General features: G+C 52.9%; 1 protein-coding gene across 5 annotated transcripts in view; it reads right to left on the minus strand.

Moving 5' to 3' along the window:
* Positions 1-20,221, minus strand: part of ARNT2 (aryl hydrocarbon receptor nuclear translocator 2) — a 193,236-nt gene that overhangs the window by 16,975 nt on the left and 156,040 nt on the right. For all 5 annotated transcript variants that reach the window (XM_033852230.2, XM_073801465.1, XM_033852234.2 and 2 more), the window contains 4 exons: positions 17,297-17,448; positions 7,196-7,268; positions 5,784-5,907; positions 357-456 (listed from right to left, as the gene is read on the minus strand). In XM_033852230.2, coding sequence (XP_033708121.1) covers positions 357-456; positions 5,784-5,907; positions 7,196-7,268; positions 17,297-17,448 — 449 coding nt within the window. The remainder of the gene's footprint in view (positions 1-356; positions 457-5,783; positions 5,908-7,195; positions 7,269-17,296; positions 17,449-20,221) is intronic.

The raw sequence follows: 20,221 nt of genomic DNA on the forward strand, positions 1-20,221 counted from the left end.
CTCAGAACCTGCTGCCTTGTCAGGTGTCCCCAGCTCTGCCCCATCTGGGTCCTGGCTAGAGGCCACCCCACTCCCTTCTCCCCAGCAGGCACTGCTACACAACGCAGTGGCTGGCACCTTTCACATCTGATATAGAGTTAACTGACACCATCACTTACGGTGACTCACCTAGGGCTCACAGGGCAGAACCGGAGCCACCGGACTCCTGAGCCTGGCCCGGGCATGTGGAGGCGTAAGCACGAAGTGAGGTTTGCAGTATTTGTTGCACGCAGAGCCAAGCTCTGAGACCCAGGGCTTCACTGGGTAGGGGGGCCTCTTCCTCCCCTCTTGCCTCGCTGCCCGCCCCCACCAGGTACCTGAAGGCCTTTCCCGAGTGTCCCGGGGGAAACGGGCTGCCTTGGGAGTAGATCTGCTGAGTTCCTGCTGCAGAAGCCGAGCTCATCATCTTCTTCTCCGCTGGGAAAAGCAGAGCAAGGGTCACATTGGAGGAGTTCCTGCCCTGCAGACCCCAGGGCAGGGAGCCCCGAGCACAGATGCAGGGGTGGCGGGCACAAGCAGGAGGGCACAGGCCCTGGGCAGCCCAGCCCATCCCCATGCGGCCCGCCCCACCCTGATCTCTGCAGCTGCTCTTGCGGGCCCCCGGCTGTTCCCTGAAGCCTCAGCTGGGCCACAAGCTGTAAGGCAGGCTCTTTCCGAGAGTCGGGAAGATGAAAAGAACTAAAGAGGGTTCTTCCTCACACAGTATTTTACGGAGTTCTTCTCACATGGGGTGGGTATGATGCCTCTCATATTTTTTTTTTAAGATTTTTTTGATGTGGACCATTTTCTTAAAGAAGTCCTTATTGAATTTGTTACAATATCGCTTCTGTGTTATGTTTTGGTTTCTTGGCCACAAGGCATGTGGGATCCTTTTATTATTATTATTATATGTTTGTGCTTTTTTTGGGGGGGGGCCGCACTGGGTCTTCATTGCTGTACACGGGCTTTCTCTAGTTGCGGCAAGCGGGGGCCACTCTTCGTTGCGGTGCGCGGGCTTCTCATTGCGGTGGCTTCTCTTGTTGCAGAGCACAGGCTCTAGAGCGCAGGCTCAGTTGTTCCACAGCATGTGGGATCTTCCCGGCCCAGGGATCGAACCAGTGTCCCCTGAACTGGCAGGCGGATTCTTAACCACTGGACCACAAGGGAAGTCTGCCATGTGGGATCTTAGCTCCTCGACCAGGGATCGAACCTGCACCCCCTGCACTGGAAGGCGAAGACCTAACCACTGGACCGCTAAGGAATTCCCAATACCTCTCATTTTATGCGTGAGAAGGTGCAGAGCCCTGATTAAGAGGACAGGCTCTAACATCCAGCTCTGCCCTATTTATCTGGGGTGTGGCCTTGGACATGTTATTTAACCTCCTCCTGTCTCCGTTTCCCCGAGTGAAAGATGGTGATAATAATAGCAGCTTCCTCATAGGGCTGTGGTGGGAATTCAATGCGTTAGCATAAGTTAAGTGCTTAGAACAGGGGCCAGTATCAGAGCCAACAGCGTTTAAATGTTTGCTATCACTTGCTAGTGTGGAAACTGAGGCTCAGTTTGTCCAAGCTCACGAGCCAGTGAAGGAGGACTCAGGGCTTGAATCCAAGTCCAGCACTCCTCCCACTGGCCCAGAACCCTGCCTGACCCCGCTGCCCTAACCCAGCAGGTGCTCCAGCTAACCTGGAGCAGCCCCGACCTGCGTTCCTTCCCCTTCCACGAGGGTTTCTTTGAGAGGCCAAGCTCCTCATACAAGTGAGAACACTCAGGCCAGCCAAGATGCGTAATAGTGGACGCTTCTCTGCCACCGCGGAGTGCTAGGTAGGAAGCTCAGCTCAGCAGTCTCTCCCACAGAGAGAGGCTGAAGAAATGGGCTCAAATCCCAGCTGGGCTGTGAGATCTTAACACGAGGAAGAGGGCGGTAGTTTGAGAAATAGGAGTGGGAACGGGAGCCTTCTCACTCCCTCTGGTAATTGAGGGGTCCAGGGCTCTCCGAAGCACCCTCCCAATTTCCCTAGAACCTCAAAATCCCTACGCGTCTTATTCCTATAGACCCTAACATCCCTGCTTGCAACAAGATCTTGGAATAAAGGATATAAAGGCAATTATTTTGCGCCTGGACAGACCCCACGTCTGCACCTGTCTCTGGTTGCTGGTGGGGGGATGGGCAGAGCGGGTGGATCCTCCAATGAGTGAGCGTGAGAAGTGATGGACGCTCGGGCTCACAGGCTTGGGGCCCAGAGAGCTGGCTTCAGGGGCCACGTGACAAATCGCCCACACGAGTCAACAAACCTCTGTGATGTTTTGAGAAACCGGAGGCACTGAGCAGTTTTCCTGGTCCCTTTTCTTTTGCTGCAGTGACGGGGTGCTCATTGGGAAATCCTTACAGGATGGAAAGAGATCAGACTCGGGTGTGTATTGCTAACCCGATCATAAGGCCTTGAATCTTGGAAAGAAAGAGATGAGGCTAAAAGCTGCATGAGTTAGGAAGACTTCTGGACTTCTCTTGACTATAAACAAGCCACTTTTTCTCATGTATTTAAGGTTTTTTGGTGGTTGGTTAAATAAGAAACATTGTTTTTCTAAATGCTCCAGGACATCTGTGGGGTACAAAATTACATCTATCTATCTATCTATCACTTAATATATATACACATAAAATTATTCAATATTCCATATCTTTATTATTTTGATCTCCATGATTTGCTAGAGATGAAGAAAGGCATATTGAAATCTTCTGCTGTCATCTGGCTTTGTCAGGATCTCTTGTGTTTCAAACTATTTTTGGATTTCATATTTCATTGTTCATGACATTTATATCTTCATTTTAGGTTCCATCTTTTTTTTTTTTTTTTTTTTTTGCGGTACGCGGGCCTCTCACTGTTGTGGCCTCTCCCGTTGCGGAGCAACAGGCTCCAGATGCGCAGGCTCAGCGGCCATGACTCACGGGCCCAGCCGCTCCGCGGCATGTGGGATCTTCCCGGACCGGGGCACGAACCCCGTGTCCCCTGCATCGGCAGGCGGACTGTCAACCACTGCGCCACCAGGGAAGCCCTAGGTTCCATCTTTTACCTGTATACAATAGGCTTCTTTCTCTGCTTTCCTCCTTGGTTTTGGAGAGCATCATCACCACCCGCTCTTTCCGGTTCCATACTTTCATTTCATCTTGTTTTGGTTATATCACATTTTGGCACCATACTATTCAAGAATTATCCGTCAGAAGCCCTTGAGCATCAACTTATTTCATTACTCGTGCTATTCATATTTTCTTGCTCTCTTTATTTTTCTCCTGAGTGTTTTGCAAGTTGCTAAAAATTTCCTTGTCTTTTCTTGGAAGTGGTTTGGAGGCGAGACCTCTTTCCTTCCATCTTTTTTTTTTTTTTCCATCCATTAGCGGTTATGTTTAAACATACTTGAAGTTATATGTCAGAGATAAAATAGGATAGACTGATGAGAAATGTCTGTTTCTAGTCCCCTGATCCAAAGTACGTATCTTTGCTGAATTGACTCTGGTTTTTATTTTTAAATATCTTTTTTATCTTCTAACAATGTTATATTAATTCCAGGTGTCACTAGTTTCACTTTTTCATCGCTACTTCTTTTCCAACCTATCACTTCCATTCTTGTGTTCCATATTTTGATTCATTTCACAAAAAGCACAGTCTTCTGCAAGTAATTTTTTTCCAGGAAGTATAAGTAGATGGTGAATGTCCGAGAAGGTCTTTCTGTTGCTTTTTCATATAGGAAAGCAGCTTGGTTGGTGGGAATACTCTTGGATGACATATTTTCCTTCCCTTCTTTTTCCTTTTCTGTTAATTTTTTTCCTATTTTGTCATCTTTATGGGAAAAGGTCTATGTTTGTATAATATGAAAATTTCAAATGGGTTTCCCAGAAATGCTGTGGGTATCTGACCAAATAGTTCAGGCTTATCTGAGAGGAAGAGGAACTTCTGCTATTGTTTCCTCTTGCTGGACGAAATTACGTTTCTCTATAAAAGTCGAGGAAATACCGCTGTGGGCGGGCGGCATATCTGGATGGCCGGTGGGAAGCACCAGAGGGGAGCCTCCCCGTCGTGCTAACAGGTCTGTTCTCTGTTGCTCTTCTCAGCTCGGGCAGCTCCAGCACGCTCCCTACTTTCCTAGCATCTGGCTCACAGCCACGTGGGCACGAGGGCTGGGGTCTTCCACTACAGGTGCTGGCAGCAGGAGGCCTGAGATCTGCTCTCTCCCAGCTGCCCGGGGCCTCTCTGTTCCTCCCTGTGGCCCGTGCTGACCCCAGTTCCTTAGCCCTAGGAGGACGCTCATGGGGGTCCCTTCCCATTACCGCGTTCCCCACGCTTCCATGGCGTGAGTCGGCCGGTTTCTCCCTTCAGCTGATCCCGATTACACTGTATGTCACAGATCACATGAAAATGGAAGCTTTTCCCTGAATTTTGGAACTGACAAAGACATTTCCAAGTTTTATATGTTGCTGATCTTAGCGGCAGTCTGAGTGGGCGAGTGAGGCAGCTGCCCACGTGGCTTCCACGTGGCACCTGAACTTTGAACAGCACCATTTTCTTTTTTTAAAAAAATTTCTTATATCTTTTTATTGTTTATTTATTTAGTTTTGGCCGCCCCTCGCAGCATGTGGGATCTTAGCTCCCCGACCAGGGATTGAACCCGAGTCCCCTGCAGTGCAGGCACAGAGTCGTAACCACTGGACCTCCAGCGAAGTCCCAAGAATGGCGCCATTTTCTCTAACTGCAGAGCTAACACAGGTGAGCACCCCAGTGACCACCATGAAGGATGCGCCGTGGAACACCCATACAATGGAACACCACGCAGGCGGTAAATACGATTCAGACCATTTAATAATCTAGAAAGACGTTCATAATAAATTGTCATGTGAAAAAGTAAGCTACCGAACAGCAGGAGCTCGATTTTGTATATAAAAAGATTTCACATGTGCAGAAAAAGACAAAAAGGACGACTTTTAAAAAGTTAAAAAAGATTAAATCTGGGTGGTAGGATACTGGATAATTTTTACTTTCCTCTTTACTGCATATTTTTATTTTAAAATGCGGTCCTCTCTGCATGAGAGATTAAGTTGAGATTCTTTTTTTTAAATAAATTTATTTATTTTTGGCTGCGTTGGGTCTTCGTTGCTGCACGCGGGCTTTCTCTAGTTGTGGCAAGCGGGGGCTACTCTTGGTTGCAGTGCGCTCACTGCGGTGGCTTCTCCTGTTGCAGAGCACGGGCTCTAGGTGCGCAGGCTTCAGTGGTTGTGGCACGTGGGCTCAATAGCTGTGGCTCACGGGCTCTAGAGCGCAGGCTCAGTAGTTGTGGCGCACGGGCTTAGTTGCTCCACAGCATGTGGGATCTTCCCGGACTGGGGCTCAAACCCGTGCCTCCTGTATTGGCAGGCGGATTCTTAACCACTGCACCACCAGGTAAGTCCCAAGATATATTTGTTTTTTATAGGGACATGTCTTTGTCTTCATAAAACTAAATTCTACCATGATTAATACAGCTCATTTATTCCAATTCCTCAAATTTTGAAGATGAGATGTCAGAGGCTCCAGGTTGGTTGCCCCAGGTAACGGGTAAATGAGAGGCGAGGCCAGGAGTAGAGAGGATCCACTGGAACCCCTGGATTTGGTGCTACTTTTCTACCCTATAGAAGTCGCTGTAAATTCACCCTCAAGGGTGGCTGCCTCCAAATGGCTGGACAGCAACTATAAACCCCACAATCTCACGACCGCAGCATCCTTTGGAAACTTACATGCACTGATTCCTGCAAACATCTCGGCAAACCGCGGATCTCTTTCCTGGGAAAAGATTGAGTCTGCCTTTTCCACAGACTTCCCGGCCTCGTGAACCCCGGCTGGTAGGTTGGAGACAGGAACCTGTTTGCACATGAAAACACAAGAGCATCCTGCGTGTGAGGGGCAGAGCAAACGCTCCCAGAGGTCACCTGTTTGCCTCCACCAGATCCCCCTCCCTCAGAATTGCTGGCGTTTCAGCCTTCGGTGTTGTGTAGGGCAGGAGCTTTTCTGTACAGGAAAGCCAAGAACGGACGGGCGGGGGTGTGAACGAGAGGTCACAGAAAGGTCACTGGAGTCCCACTGATCACTTGGAGAGAGAGAAATAAAAATAATCAACCTAGTCTAAATATCGGGAAAAGTGAACATAAAGTTTAATTGGAGAGAGAGGCCAAATACCAACACAAGCTGCGGTTTCTCCCGCAGTGGGGCCTGGGGAGATGGGAGAAGGAAAGGGGACAGGGCAGTGAAGTGGGAGACACAGGCTGTGACCGGACAAGTGTGCTGAGAACAGAGCGGCTCAGACTAAAGGCGGGAGAAGCAGCGAGGAGGCTGCAGGGCTGACACAGTTCAAAGCCGTGCTGGCTTAGGGTTCGGGTTAGGGTTAGGGTTAGGCTTAGGGTTAGGGTTAGTTCCCACACAGCCTCTGCATCTCAGTACCAGTAAGTCCCCTACATACGAACGAGTTCTGTTCCGAGAGCACGTTCTTAAGTCCAATTTGTTTGTAAGTCCAACAAAGTTAGCCTAGGTCCCCAACTAACACAATCGGCTCTATAGTACTGTACTGTAATAGGTTTATCCTACTTTTCAAACAAATACTACATAAAAAACAAAACATAAAGAAGACCTTTTTAATCTTACAGTACAGTACCTTGAAAAGTACAGTAGTACCAGCTACATCACTGCTGCTTTTACGCTTGCTTCCGGACATCCTGGGCTTGAAATAAAGATACTGTACTACTGTGCTCTCTACAGTACTGTAAAGTACACAAAAGCACAGTCACTTGTAGAGGACGCACGCATGTGACAATGTACGCCAGACACGTGAGCTAACTTCCGTGACTGGACGTGCGAATGCACGTCTTTGAAAGCTCGCAGCTTGAAGGTTCGTATATAGGGCACTTACTGTGCTGGCTGACCGCGTCTCCTAGCGCTTCCTGTTTTACACTCTTCATGGCTCGGCTCGGCTCTGCATGGAAGAGTCACAGCCGACCCCCCGCCCCACTCCGGGGACCAAAATACTTTTTGCAGGGTGGGTAGAGGGAGAGACAGCACCTCTTGAGCGGAGGGGCTCAAGCTAAGGATGGGATTTAGTCCGCAGTCCTTTGGTTGGAGACAGTTCCAACTGGGAACGCGCTTTCCAGAAATTCACCTGCGGTAAGTCGTAGGATGACAACCCGTCTCTCTGGTGCACCTCCAATTCCGCCTGCTGCTGCTGAAGCTGCCTGGGAAACAAGGAGTCAGCAGTCACGAAGAACAGAAGTGGTGCTGACGGGGCGGAGCCACAACTGTCCCCGCTCCCCAAGGGCACAGACGGCAACGCCCGATGGATCTCTAAGCTGTTCTCAGTTATGACTGATTTCATTATTTTTATGTCCCAAATCAAGACCCCAAGCCTTGTCTTTCAAGTGTAGGCCGCCAATATTTAGGAAATAAGTTTTGATTTATGACTTCATTTTATGCAGGGTAAAAGACACCAACATTAAAAGAGAAAAACATTTAAGGCAAAATTCAGAAAAGCCCAACGATGCTGTTGGCTTCAGCCAATGCTTGTTTCCCTGTAAGCTGGTAGGAGGTGACATCATCCCATCCAAGTCTCACGCTGAATTTTCACAGTGGTTACTTTACCCCACATTAAAATGAAGAGATGGAAGCCAAAAGAGGCCAAGCGGTTGTCCCAGTTGGCTGACCAGCAAGTGGCTGTGACACGACAGAGCCAGGATCTGACCTCACGCGTCTGACCCGGCTTGCTCTGCTCTCTGCACGGTACTGGGCTGCTGGACTTGGGAAACCAAAAGACTACTTAGACGGAATGGTTGCTTGACGTCTTAAAGTATGGAAACTGGGTTACTTTCAAGGCACAGTGAGTCCTGCAGCTCAGAGCCTAAGAAAGGGGCAGGATGACCCTTAAACACCAACAAGGATGTCAGACAAAAACTTACTGGCAAATTACTGACAAAAATCAGTCCCCCACCCTTGCCCGTGCATCAATTTAAAGGACATGAACAGACCATTCAAGCATAAACAAATAGGTAATATGCAATATGTATACATATAACATGTATATACGTATAACAAGCAAGTAATTAGGGAAATATTTTCACCACTAAAATAAACAAAATAAGTGCAAATTAAAATAACCTCGAAGTATAATTTTTCACCTACTAAGTTAGTAAAAACATGCTTAGTGTGGTGGCTCGGTGTTGAAACCACTCAGCTCACACTCTGTAGGAGAAGCGTGTGTGGACGCAATCTTCTTGGAAAGCAGTACGGCGACCACATTAGGAGGTACGGCCAGGGTCACGCCCTTCCCTTCCAGGTGGTCCCCCTGCTGCTGGGGTTTCTGCTAAGGAAATGATTCAGGGGCAGGAAACAAGAGCTATCCACGTAAAGCTGGCTATAATAGGGGAGTGGCTTGGTAAACTACATAAATTAATTTGCTGAGGAAATCCTCCACGGTCACCAGCAGTGGCCACTGTGAAGACCACCTGGAAACACCAGAAGGTGTGATAAGAGTGTGTGGAAAAGTTCAGCACGAAATGTTACGGACGCTATGATTACGGCTACAAACGTTATGTCCTATGTGGGTGAACAAGATTTGGAACATGGAAAAAAATATCTTAAGTGCTTGCATTAATTGGACAGAGTTTCGTTTTCACTATTTCACTATTTTAAGTCAAGAATGATCCTGGGGGTCCCTTTGTACATCTTTGGACATCAAGCTTTTCTCATCCCTGGCCACGCCCTGGACAGGGAGGTAGCAGGACCCCTGGAGGGACAGCTCACAGATTCCCCCCGCCTTCACTCGGGGTGTGAGGTGCACGGAGAGCTCCCTAGACACTCCACGGGGAGGAACGGAGGGGTGGGCTGGTGTGGATCGGCTCAGTCAGGGGAGCAGGTCCCTGCAGAGGGGCCACCGCGAGCTCGCAGTGGGATAACTGCAACCTCAATCAGCAGGATCTGGAGGGCCCCCCTCCGAGGAGCGGTGTAGTTGGGCCAGGGGGAGGGCAAAGACGCCAGCGTCCACTGTGCATCCGCCCCAGCCCTCTGCTACGGCTCTGCGCTCACGCAACTCACGTTAGCCTCACCGTGAGCTAACCCTCGAGGTAGATATTTTAGAAACTCCCTTTACAAGTGGGGAAACTGAGGCCCAGAGAGGCTACCGGGCTGCAGAGACTGGATGGCGCTCTTGGAAGGGGTGATCAAAGAGGGTGTAAGGAAGGGGTTACTTGGCGGGTGTGGGACGGTGGTAAGGGAGACTCGGCTTGGATACTGAAGAACCCCTGGGCTAGCAGCAGTGGGGGGAAGCCCAACTTCCCCCCGGGCTGAAGGGGCGGGGGAGCCGGCAGGGAGCAGCTGCCTGATGACGGATGCAGCCTCCCCTCGCCTTGGGCGGTGGCCGGCCTCCTCTCACCCCACTGTCTGCAGCCTGTCCCTCCACTGGCCGGACAACTGGAAGCCCTCTCGTTCCTGTCCATAGAGTTCAACGTTGGCCCTTCCCGGGCACATAACAGGGCAGAGTGTGGAAACAAGGTCTCAAAGGGCAAACACGAACGTCAACACAACCGTCAGGCTGGTAGGTGGTGAAGACTGAGAACGAAGAGACTTTCTAACACCACGTGCGGAAGCATTCCTTTTCCTGACTATTCTCAGCAACTAGGAATGGAATGAACAGAGGGGATCTGGTCCCCAGCTCCCCAGCTGGAGCAGTCCCTAGTACTGATACATCATCTCAGATGGGCCACTGGCCAGTCTCTGCCCGACCGCCACTGTCCTGGGGAGCTTGCTACTCCATTTGTAGACAGAAACGATATAAAAAGTCTGTCCCCAAAACAGCCCAAATCTACCTTCCTACAACTCCCAGTTTGAGTTCCAATTCTGCCCTGGAGAAACACAAAATAACTTGAATTGTGCTTCTCAACTCTTTTTCTCAGCATTCAGAGATGTACGGTCCGAACACTATTCACTCCTCCAGCCGTGCCTTTCACTTGGTGCCCCTGGCGTGTGTGTCCCCTGTAAGGGAAGGCATCCTAGAAAAGGACCCCAGTTGGAGGACCCAGTGAATAGTTTATTTGGAACTAAGCCCGGGTGAGCCATGTCTTCAGTGAAGTGTGCTGAAATATCTACGCCAAGCTCTGTGCCAGGCACTGGAGAGAGGATGATGATTCAGAACCTATGTGGTCTCTGCCCCTGGGGAGCTGACGACCTCCAGAGGAAAACAGACAAGGTGGCAAGCAATTGCGGTATGCTGAGTTAAGGCCACAACACGGGAAGAATGAGGTTCTATCTGAGCACACAGTATGTCTTCCCACCTTGGTGTGAGACCCCAGGGAAAAGGTTAACAATAAAACCAGCTTCCTGAGACTGCCCACCAGGCAGCCTAAGCCTATGCTTGTAACACCAGGAAACAGGAGCACTAAAAATAATTTTCAAAAAAAAGGGATATTTCAAAAACATTTTAAAGAATCGATATAATCATCAATAGAAAAATCACAGCTTTCTATATTTTCTTATTCTTGCTTGACAGTTTTGTTTTCTTTTATTTTGATTTACATCTTGAAGGCACCCTCATCTTTCATTTGCAGGGCCTCTAAAATCTGAGTGTAGTACCCAGAGCCAGTACTTCGCTACTGTTTTCACATCTCTGCAAAAGTCCCATTTTACAGATAAAGAAACTGAGGCTCAGTGACACAGCTCTGCGTGGTGCACACAGGACTCAAAGCCAAGTCTGTCTGGTTGCAGACCCCGCACTCTGTCCCACAGGTGTAACAGGAACCATCATGTCACGCCTCCCATTCCAGAGCTGTGGGCCCCACAAGACAGCACCTTGAGCCACCAGGTGGGAGAGAAAAAAAGACCTGTGCTTTGGGATTTTTGGAGCAGTGAACTCCCCTTCATGGTGGGAATCCGTGGACCACCCTTTCTTCCTTTCACAAGTTTCCCAGGGCCCAACCTTCAACCCACAAGCATTTTTCCAAGAAATAATGACCACTACTACCTTGTGGCTCAGCCTTGGTGTCCAGTCCAAGCACAGAATCTTGGTGAGTGGGCAGTTGTGCTGCGGTGCCTGGGGCCTGGCCATGGGGTGAACAGGGCAGAAGCCCAGACCTCTCCACTCACCCTGCTGTGTACTCTGGGGCTGGTCTGCGATGCAGGGAAGATGGGCTTCTAATTTGCACAGAAGTGTGGTCAGGGCCTGAGGTGTTACGATGGGAGTTTGTTCTCAGCTCTGTTGCTCTGGGGGCTTTGAGACCACAGAAAGCAACTTTCACCGTAGAAGGAAAATAAAGTCTCGGGCTTGGCTGGCAAATCCCAAGGATGCTAACCTCACTCCCCCTGTGGTCCGGACATCAGATTCTCTGTCCCGGCCTTTGGTTTCCGCTTCCGTAGCCGAGTGCATGGGGAAGAAATGCTGACCTGCAGGCCGCCCCATCCTGAGAAGAAGCCAAAGGAGATTTCTCGGACATTTCACGGCAACGGAATAAAAATAAACCTTGGTGTGCTTGCAAATTCCAGAGAGGGAGACAAACGGCAGCTCGGCTGCAAGCTGACTGACAGTGCACGGGAGGGACCTGAGGGAACCGGGCTCCCACTGCCCCCGACCGCTGCCCCCTGCCCCCTGTCCATTAGCTGGGGGACTAGAGCTGATGATTAGAAACCATCAAGCCCAGGCTTCCTGTCCGTGTGGCCTCCCTGCACGGGAAGGCGCAGGATGTTGGGCAGATGCTGTCAGTTTATCTCTGACGCTCCCAGAATGGAGGCTTTTACTCAGCCTGAGTAAGTGAGCAACCAGCCATTAGGGGGGCCTCCGGGGGCAGCGTGTGGTCGCACCCCTGGGTGGAACCGGAATCCAGCTTGGAGCCATCTAGGGGCTGGGCAAGCTCAGCTGGCCAGAGCGAGGCGAATAATACCCACCATTGACCGAGCGCCGTCTGCGTGCCCATTGTGAAGGACTCCGGGTGCCTGTCAAGGGCTTTGGAACTGTTCTGATCAGGGACAGGGCGCAGTGTGAGTGTGGCTTTAGAGAGATGGCGTCTGGGGCCGGATGGAAGGCAGGAGGAACCGGTCAGGAAGGAGGACGGATGCTCACCCAGGAGATGGCAAAGGCCTGGATGGGGTCATCGGAGAAGGGGCAGAGGAGGAGAAGGAGGGCCAGAGAGGACCCCAGACGGAACCTGGGGGCCGGTTCTCTGCCAGGTTGTCTGTTGCAGGCGGATGAGAGGGCAGGACCCAAGACAAGTCCCAGGATGGGGCTTGGTGGCTGGGTGTTTTGGCCCCTTCCCCTTCTCTAAGTTCTGCAGAGACCAGGAATGACACCTTCCTTGTAGGTCTTCTTTGCTTCCTTTTACTCCCTGCTCCCACATCCTGCCAACTACCGGCCAGGTGGGCTGGGCCCGAGACAGCCGTCCCTGAAGACGTGGGGCTGGACGGCGGGCCCTGAGACGCCCACTGTGACTACGGGCGCGGTGGAGTTTCAAGGACACACACACACGGGCACAACACGCAGCTGTGGTTATGAAGACCCACAGTGACTTTGCAAGGGGCTGTCGCACAAACAGGGCTCAGACCCAGCAGAGGCAAAGGGCTGCCTTCCGTCCCCGCTGAGGAAAGCACAGCACCTGGGTCGCGCGAATGACTCCTGCTCCGAGACGCCCACGGCTTGTCTACCTGAAACGGTGTCGATCACTAGACCCTAAGACGTGGGCACGTCTCAAAGTTGTGCCACCAGTGTATGAAATGGGAGTCTGTGTTTTCTGGACTTCGCTCCATTTTCCTCCATCAACGTACCAGGAAAATAGGCAAGGGTGACAAAGAGGTCTTCTTTTCGGCAGCTTCAAATGCTGACCATTAACACTCCATTTCCCTGGGGAGTTTCTTTCCGATGCTCCTGCCTGAATGCAACTGGGTTTGCAACCCCCCCTCCCCCGCCCTGCCAGCACAGAGCACGTAAGGACCTCTGCATAACGAGTCTGCCTACTGCTGGCGACGTTTAGCCACAAATGTGAAGCAGGGCGGACAGTTCTCGTGACAGTTGTCACTGCCCTCTACTGTTCACAGTAAACATTTCCTACCATCTTTACCCACTGAAGACCTTTTGGTCCAGCAGACAACAGTTCAGGCCTCTGGTGTGAGGCCATGTGCTGAGGGACATCGTCACCCCATCTAACCTCAGTGAGCTGCCAGGAGCAATCGTCCTGAGAAGAGATGTAGGGACACCCCCGGGGACAGAATGTTCTGTTTTGTCAACGATGTCTGACTTCCAGGAAGTAATCAAAACCTCTGCCTGTGACGGCTTTTACGAGGAAGGGCTTCTCTTTCCTTCCAGGCTCCGCTGTAGCGCTACCTGCTGGGGATGCTTTCTCGGAGGCCCTGTGTGGAAGCGTGAATTCTCTGTCTCCCCTGTGCCCTCGTGATGGCGTTTTCACCTGTCCCTCCCTCCTGCTGCCTACTTCTCACGCTCTCCACGTGATGGGAGCCTTCCGAGGGGGCGGGATGGTGGTGGTGCAGAGACCAGAACAGAGGCGTCCTGAGTTTACTGGACTCCTGGCACAGTGCTCAGTGACTACCCACTGCGCTGAACTGAGTCGCAACAAGGCACGCGACCGTGATGGCTGAAGCCCGTATTCATGTTAGAAGTGAATGAATGGTGAAAAGGGTAAAACTACCAAAACCCCCCCAAAGGGAGCTTCAGTCTGTTCTTCTGCCCTAGGTCTAGAGGACTCTGCCCGGCCCCCAGCCTGGGACCGTGCTCTCCACTGCAGAGGGAGGCCCGCACTTGAGCAGGTTCAGTGACAGGTGGGCTGTTCCTGCCACACCCTCAGAGGTTCTCTCGCAGCAAGCCACAGACATCAGGCACTACACACGCGGCGGGCGTGGGGCAGGGAGGCAGGCAGGGATGAATGGAAGAGAAGAGGGACAGGATCGTAGCAGGAGGCACCTTGCGCTAAGAGCCAGTCAACAGGTGGGCATCAAGAGGGTGGGGGCTTCCCTGGTGGCGCAGCGGTTGAGAGCCCGCCTGCCGATGCAGGGGACACGGGTTCGTGCCCCGGTCCGGGAAGATCCCACATGCCACGGAGCGGCTGGGCCCGTGAGCCATGGCCGCTGAGCCTGCGCGTCCAGAGCCTGTGCTCTGCAACGGGAGAGGCCACAGCAGTGAGAGGCCCGCGTACCACAAAAAAAAAAAAAGAGAGTGAACGTTGTAGGAGAGTGCCCACGGCTCAGAGTGCGTGGCCGGCCTGCCCGTTTCCACGGCTTCGGGCACAGGCAGCTGGCGGGGCTGGAGAGGGGCCGGGACAGGCAGGGGGAGCCTGCAGGTGAGCTGTGGCTTGAACAGATGCCGAGCAGGTCTGTTGCTCTCTCGCTCGCTTCAGCCTCGTCCCCCGGGGCTCCCACTGCCCGTCCCTGGCTCCAGGCCAATGAGCACACCTGTTACCTTCATCCTAGGAGCTCCTGGAGGTCAGGCCTGTGTCATCCCCTCTGTGGAATGAAGAAGGAGCCATGGGATCCTGAGCCCTGCCCGTCTGACTCTTCCTCCTGTTTCTTGAGATTCACCATTTTCCCCAAGGCCGGGGCGGGACATAGGCCTGGCACTAGCGGGTGCCGCTCGGCTCTCTCTCCTGCCCAGGTCGGGGGAAGTGGGAGAAGCAAAATCCCCTCCATTTGACTGAGTTTACCAAGCAGTGACTAGACAAAGTCAGTTATTAAAACATAATGGCATTATCTTTTTGCATACCTGGATCTACAGCTATATTTCCCCCTGTTATTCTCACCACCAGCAAAGTCCTGACTAGAATATGGAGGTGTAAGAAGAATCAGAATCAAGTAAGCCGAGGGATAAGATGTAAAGAAAGAGGAGTAGGGACTTCCCTGGTGGTGCAGTGGTTAAGAATCTGCCTGCCAATTCAGGGGAGTTGGGTTCGAGCCCTGGTGCGGGAAGATCCCACATGCCACAGAGCAACGAAGCCCATGCGCCACAACTACTGAGCCTGCGCTCTAGAGCCCGTGAGCCACAACTACTGAGCCCATGTGCCACAACTCCAGAGCCTGCGCTCTACAGCCCACAAGCCACAACTACTGAGCCCATGCGCCACAACTCCCGAGCCTGCGCTCTAGAACCCGCAAGCCACAACTACGGAGCCCACGCGCCACAACTACTGAGCCTGCACTCTACAGCCTGCGAGCCACAACTACTGAAGCCCATGCGCCTAGAGGCTGCGCTCTGCAACAAGGAAAGCCACGACAATGAGAAACCCGTGCACCGCAATAAAGAGCAGCCCCTGCTCGCCGCAACTAGAGAAAGCCCACGCGTAGCAACAAAGACCCAACGCAGCCCAAAATAAATAAATATATAAATTAATTTATATTAAAATAAAAAAAGGAAAAGACAAAAAGAGGAGTTGGCCAGACAGTCTGGGAAGAATGACCAGTGAGAACGAGTTATTGATGGGGTCCCTGGTGGCTGCTGGGAAAGCAAGTTAGCGGAGCTGGGTGCCACAGCCAGGCTCTCGGGGGTCAAGAAGAGATGCATGGTGAGGGGGCTCCAGTACAGACAGGTGGCAGGGCCAGCTGGGAGGAAAGCAAGGAGGATTGGCAAGACAGGGTTTTTCCAAGATCAGGAAGCCACGTGGCTAGGTGAGGGCCTGGGAGGGAGGCTGTGGCGGGACTGGACGAGAACCCAGGGGCCACGGGACACAGAGGATGCACTGGGAGCTAGAAAGCAAATGGAGGGCTTGGCCCTGGAGGGAGAAGCCAGCAGAGCAGGAGTGGAGGGGATGGAGACAGACCCCCACATGAACGCGGAGGGCCCTGGCTTCTCTGTTCGCTGGAAGGCAACACGATGTGCGCAGGGTTCGAAGGAAGCGCGCACTTAGCGGATCTGGGGCAGCCCGTAGAGAACAAGCCAAGAAACCCGAGCAGCCGCGGCAGGTGGCAGAGGGGTTGCCGCCACCTCCAGAGCATTGGTGCTGACTGCTGCAGACCCCACCGCCCAGGGCTGCTACTCCGCCTCCAGAGCATCGGTGCTGACTGCTGCAGACCCCACCGCCCAGGGCTGCTACTCCGCCAGGGCGATTCACACACACCGTCTACGCGCAGGATCCGAGGCGGGGGGGGGGGGGTGTTCTGTTATTCTCCCCATTTTACAGATGAGCAACTGAGGCTTCAGAAGAGCAGGTGACTTGCCCAGGTGGGAGCTGGGATTGAAACCCAGGTCACCTGTTCTCTGAGGGATCTTGTGTGGACCCACCTGTCAAGCTCTGTGCCTTGTGGCCCAGGAGCTGGGCCAAAGCCGAGACACTGAGGGTGCTGCCTGGAAAGGAGGCTGCTTTGTGGGACGTAGATGGGAACCCCCAAACCCAGGGAGCTGGGATATGGCAACGGAGAGCCCTGAGGGAGGCCAGGAGGTCACAGTGAGTGCCCGGAGGCATCAGTGCCCGGGGGGGCTGTTAGCAGATGAGGATGGGAGGTGGCCAGGGTGGGAACAGACTCCACGGACTCAGTGTTGGACCTGGGAAAGTGGAGGACGGCAGTGCACTGACCGGTACGGGGAGCCACGGTGACAGTTTCACCAGTCAGCTCATCGCATGCCCCTGAAGGCTGCCATTCCTGCCACACACCTCAACATCATTTTGCCTTTGTTCCTGTTGGTTCTCTGGACTTCTATTTCCTCGAGAGGAAGTCCGGAGAGGAGGCATGACCCGCCTGTATCTAGGAGCCAGACCTCATCTAATCCTCACGGGAACCTGAGAGGGAGGTGTTATCACCCCTTGCACACGTGAGGAATGAGGGGACACAGCAGTCAAGATCACATGGCTGGGAAGTCAGGGGGCCAAGACCGGAGCTCGGGTCTGTGTGTTAACATGCGTGGGACACAGCGGTGGTGACGCCAGCAAAGATCTTGGGAGGACGGCGCCAGTGATCAGGCATAAGAGAAACCACGTGTCCCGGGCGCGTCCACCCCCACGCCGCCTGCCCCGACACCCTAGCGCTGCCAAGAGGCTCAGCCTCACTCCTCTGCCCCCGGCTTCAGCAGGACCACGAAACCAGGTCAGGCAGCAGGTACACTGCGGAGGCACGAGGAAGCCCCCAGCTCTGCCCTGCTGCGCTTGGCAGAGAAAACAGCATGGGAAACCAGAGCACCTCGAACCGACTGTGCTGACGGAGCGGGAGGGCCACGGGGGTCATCGCTCAGCGCTGGGGTCTCACACCTCAGGAGGGAATTGAGAAGGGGGTCCCGGGAGGGGAAGGTACGTACTTGACATTGGTGTTGGTGCAGATGATGTACTCGATCTCATCAGAATAGGGGTTCTGGAAGGTGAAGCTGCTGGTGCGGATTAACACCCACTCCCGGTTCTTGGTGCGGAATCGATACATGACCGACAGCACTTGGCCTTTCAGCTTCACCACCTGAGCAAACATTTGGAGAAGGAAGTCAGCAGGAGGAAGGATGGTGCCAGACAGAGGAGGGGGAGGCAGCCAGCGGGAGCTCAGGACAGGAGCATCGTAGCCAAAGGCAGGCACGGAGGGAGGGTGGGGGTGGGAGAGAGCGGTCACCTGACTGGAGCCCTCTGTCCACTTCCCCCGTGAGGCCGGGCACCGCATTTAGGTTGTTCTGTCGCCACCGTGTGAGAAGACAACTAGTCAATGCCCATTTGATATCAGAACGTTTCAGCGTTTACAAATGAGATCATGAGAACCCTGCAAGCTGGGGGGTTTCCCTTTTTGCCTTGGCTGCTAGGGCACTCTGGGTTTGGTGACAGTGCTCCCGTGAAGTAAGGCTCTCATACTCAGCTATGGTGTGACATCGTATTCATGGGTTTATTTATTCATACCTCTCATTAAGAAATTCTTAAACGCTGTTTAACATTGTAGATTGGATTAAATATACTCTCTGGGAGGAGATAAAATAACTAATTTCTATGCATTATCTCTTTGTATGCATGTATCTATTATTGCCCTTTTTCTGTTTTTTGGCTGTGCTGTGTGGCACGAAGGATCTTAGTTCCCTGACCAGGGATCGAACCCGTGCTCCCTGCTCCCTGCGTGGAGTCTTAATCACTGGATTGCCGGGGAAGTCCCTCTACGACTTCTTTTATGTTGCAGTATGGTTTCCAGAATACTTCCAAATGTAAACCCTCACAAGAACTAGGTGAGGTGGGCTTTACTATTTACAGAGGATAACGCTGAGTGTCACAGAAATAAAATAAGTTGCCCAAGATCGGACAACTTTGGTGGAAAAGCTGGGACAGGAACCAAGATCTTGCTTCCCAACCACAAGCGCGTTTCAGCGGACACACGGCTGGCTTTCCTGCTCTGTGCAGACACACACGATGTATCACACACAGAAACCCGGAGATGCGGGGGCGGGCGGGCGCAGGTGCAGAAAGCAGCCGTTCTCAGGGGCAGTTCTCAGCTGAAGCAGGAACACGAGGAGGAAGGACACAGATGGCTGGTGCGTCTGGGCCTGGCTGTGCTCACGCACCCAGGACAAAGCAAGGCAAACAGGAGCGCCCCCTCCTGGCCTTCGGGATGGGAAGGCCCGACTGCAGACCATAGTGTGACCAGAGATGAGAACGGGAACCTGGTCCTAGGGGTCGGGGAGGCACTGGTGCTGTATTCCAGGTTGGATGGCCGTAACAAGTCTGGGGGCAGGGACCCCTCGGTCACCGAGTCTCCCCCAGCCTCAGCCCAGGGCCCGGCACAGAGCAGGCCCCTCGAGCACATTTCCTGAGCCGACCTGATGCGTCTTTGGCCCTGTGCCCTGGGCTGATGCAGCCGGGGCGGCCATCCTCTCTCTGCACCACCCCTGGGGAGAAGGATGAGATGAAACCTGAGGGTGCTGGGCTCCCTGGTGGGAAAGTCCACGTGATAAAGAAACCAGACCAAAAGCGCAAGGAGGGGAGACCCTTCCCGACACCTCACGTGAGGAAGCCTAGCCGTGTGGCGAGGCCAGGCCGGGCACTCGGGGGTGCCTGCCAGCCGGCCTGCAGCCCCAACAGGAAGCTGGCCAGAGGTCAAGGCCATGCGCCCCTCAGGTCGATGTTCTGAGGGGTCCTCCTCTGAGTCTGCACAAAGCACACAGGACACAGGCAGCGCCCCCGTCGTGAGACCACGTCTTCCACGCTCTGAAGCTCGCGGATGGAACCTTTTCATGTTTCCTCTAAGCAGGATGCCTGAGATGGTGTGAAATTTTTTAACTCCATGTGACAAACACTCCCAAGGCACGGCGTGTGCAAGCTCCGCCCTTGGAGCTGTGGCTAAAGAGCCGGGGGAGGGAGTGCAGCCCTGCACCCGCCTCGGGGCCGACGGGCAAGCATCTGTGCGTGTTACCTCACGCAGTCCTCACAGCAGTATTTTGTGTAACTGGAAACTGAGCCTCAAAGGAGTTAACTATCCTGCCAAAGCCTTATGACTAAGGAGGGGCAGAGACAGGATGGGATCCTGGGTCTACCTGACCCCTGTGCCCCTTGTCTTTTCTTGAATCACTATAGCTGAGACAGAACACTTGTCCCCAAAGAGCTTCTCACCTAGCACAGGCAGGGCAGGTGCATGGGTAACTGTAACTCAGAGAGAGCAAATACCACTACAGAAACATAAGATTGAGGCAGGAGATAGATGGGTCCCAGGCTCAGCGGCTGGAGTTTGCCCCGCTGTGGGCAGACACTCCAAAATTGCAGGAGCGAGAGACGAGCTGGGCCCCACCCAGATAAGAGATAAAAGACCACATATTCCTCATCCTCGAAGTCAAGGAGACCTTCCCGACTACACACGTGCAGAAAGGCTCCTTGGAGGTCAAAAAGGAAAGGGGAGCCACCCCGTAGTAGGTGATGTCAACCTACCCGTAGGCCTCTTCACTAGAATCCACCTTGGCTAAAAGATGCGCGCACACATGGGAGGACCCTGAGATCAATCAAATATGGACTCAGAACCGGGCAAAGCAAGGTGACTGGACAAAGGAAACGGGAAGAAATGCCCTCTATAAGTGATTCTCTCTCTGAGCCCGCCCGTGTGTCTATCCACACATATTCTTTTTCCTAATGAACATTTTACTTGTTTCACTGCTTTCTGTCTTTGTGGGATTCTTTTCTGCAAAGTTGAAGGGCCAGGGCCTTGTCACTGGCCACTGGTCTAGTGGCTAGGATTTGGTGCTCTCACTGCCGCGACCTGACCTCAATCTCTG

This window comes from Tursiops truncatus, chromosome 2 (assembly GCF_011762595.2).
Source record: "Tursiops truncatus isolate mTurTru1 chromosome 2, mTurTru1.mat.Y, whole genome shotgun sequence".
Lineage (NCBI taxonomy): Eukaryota > Metazoa > Chordata > Mammalia > Artiodactyla > Delphinidae > Tursiops > Tursiops truncatus.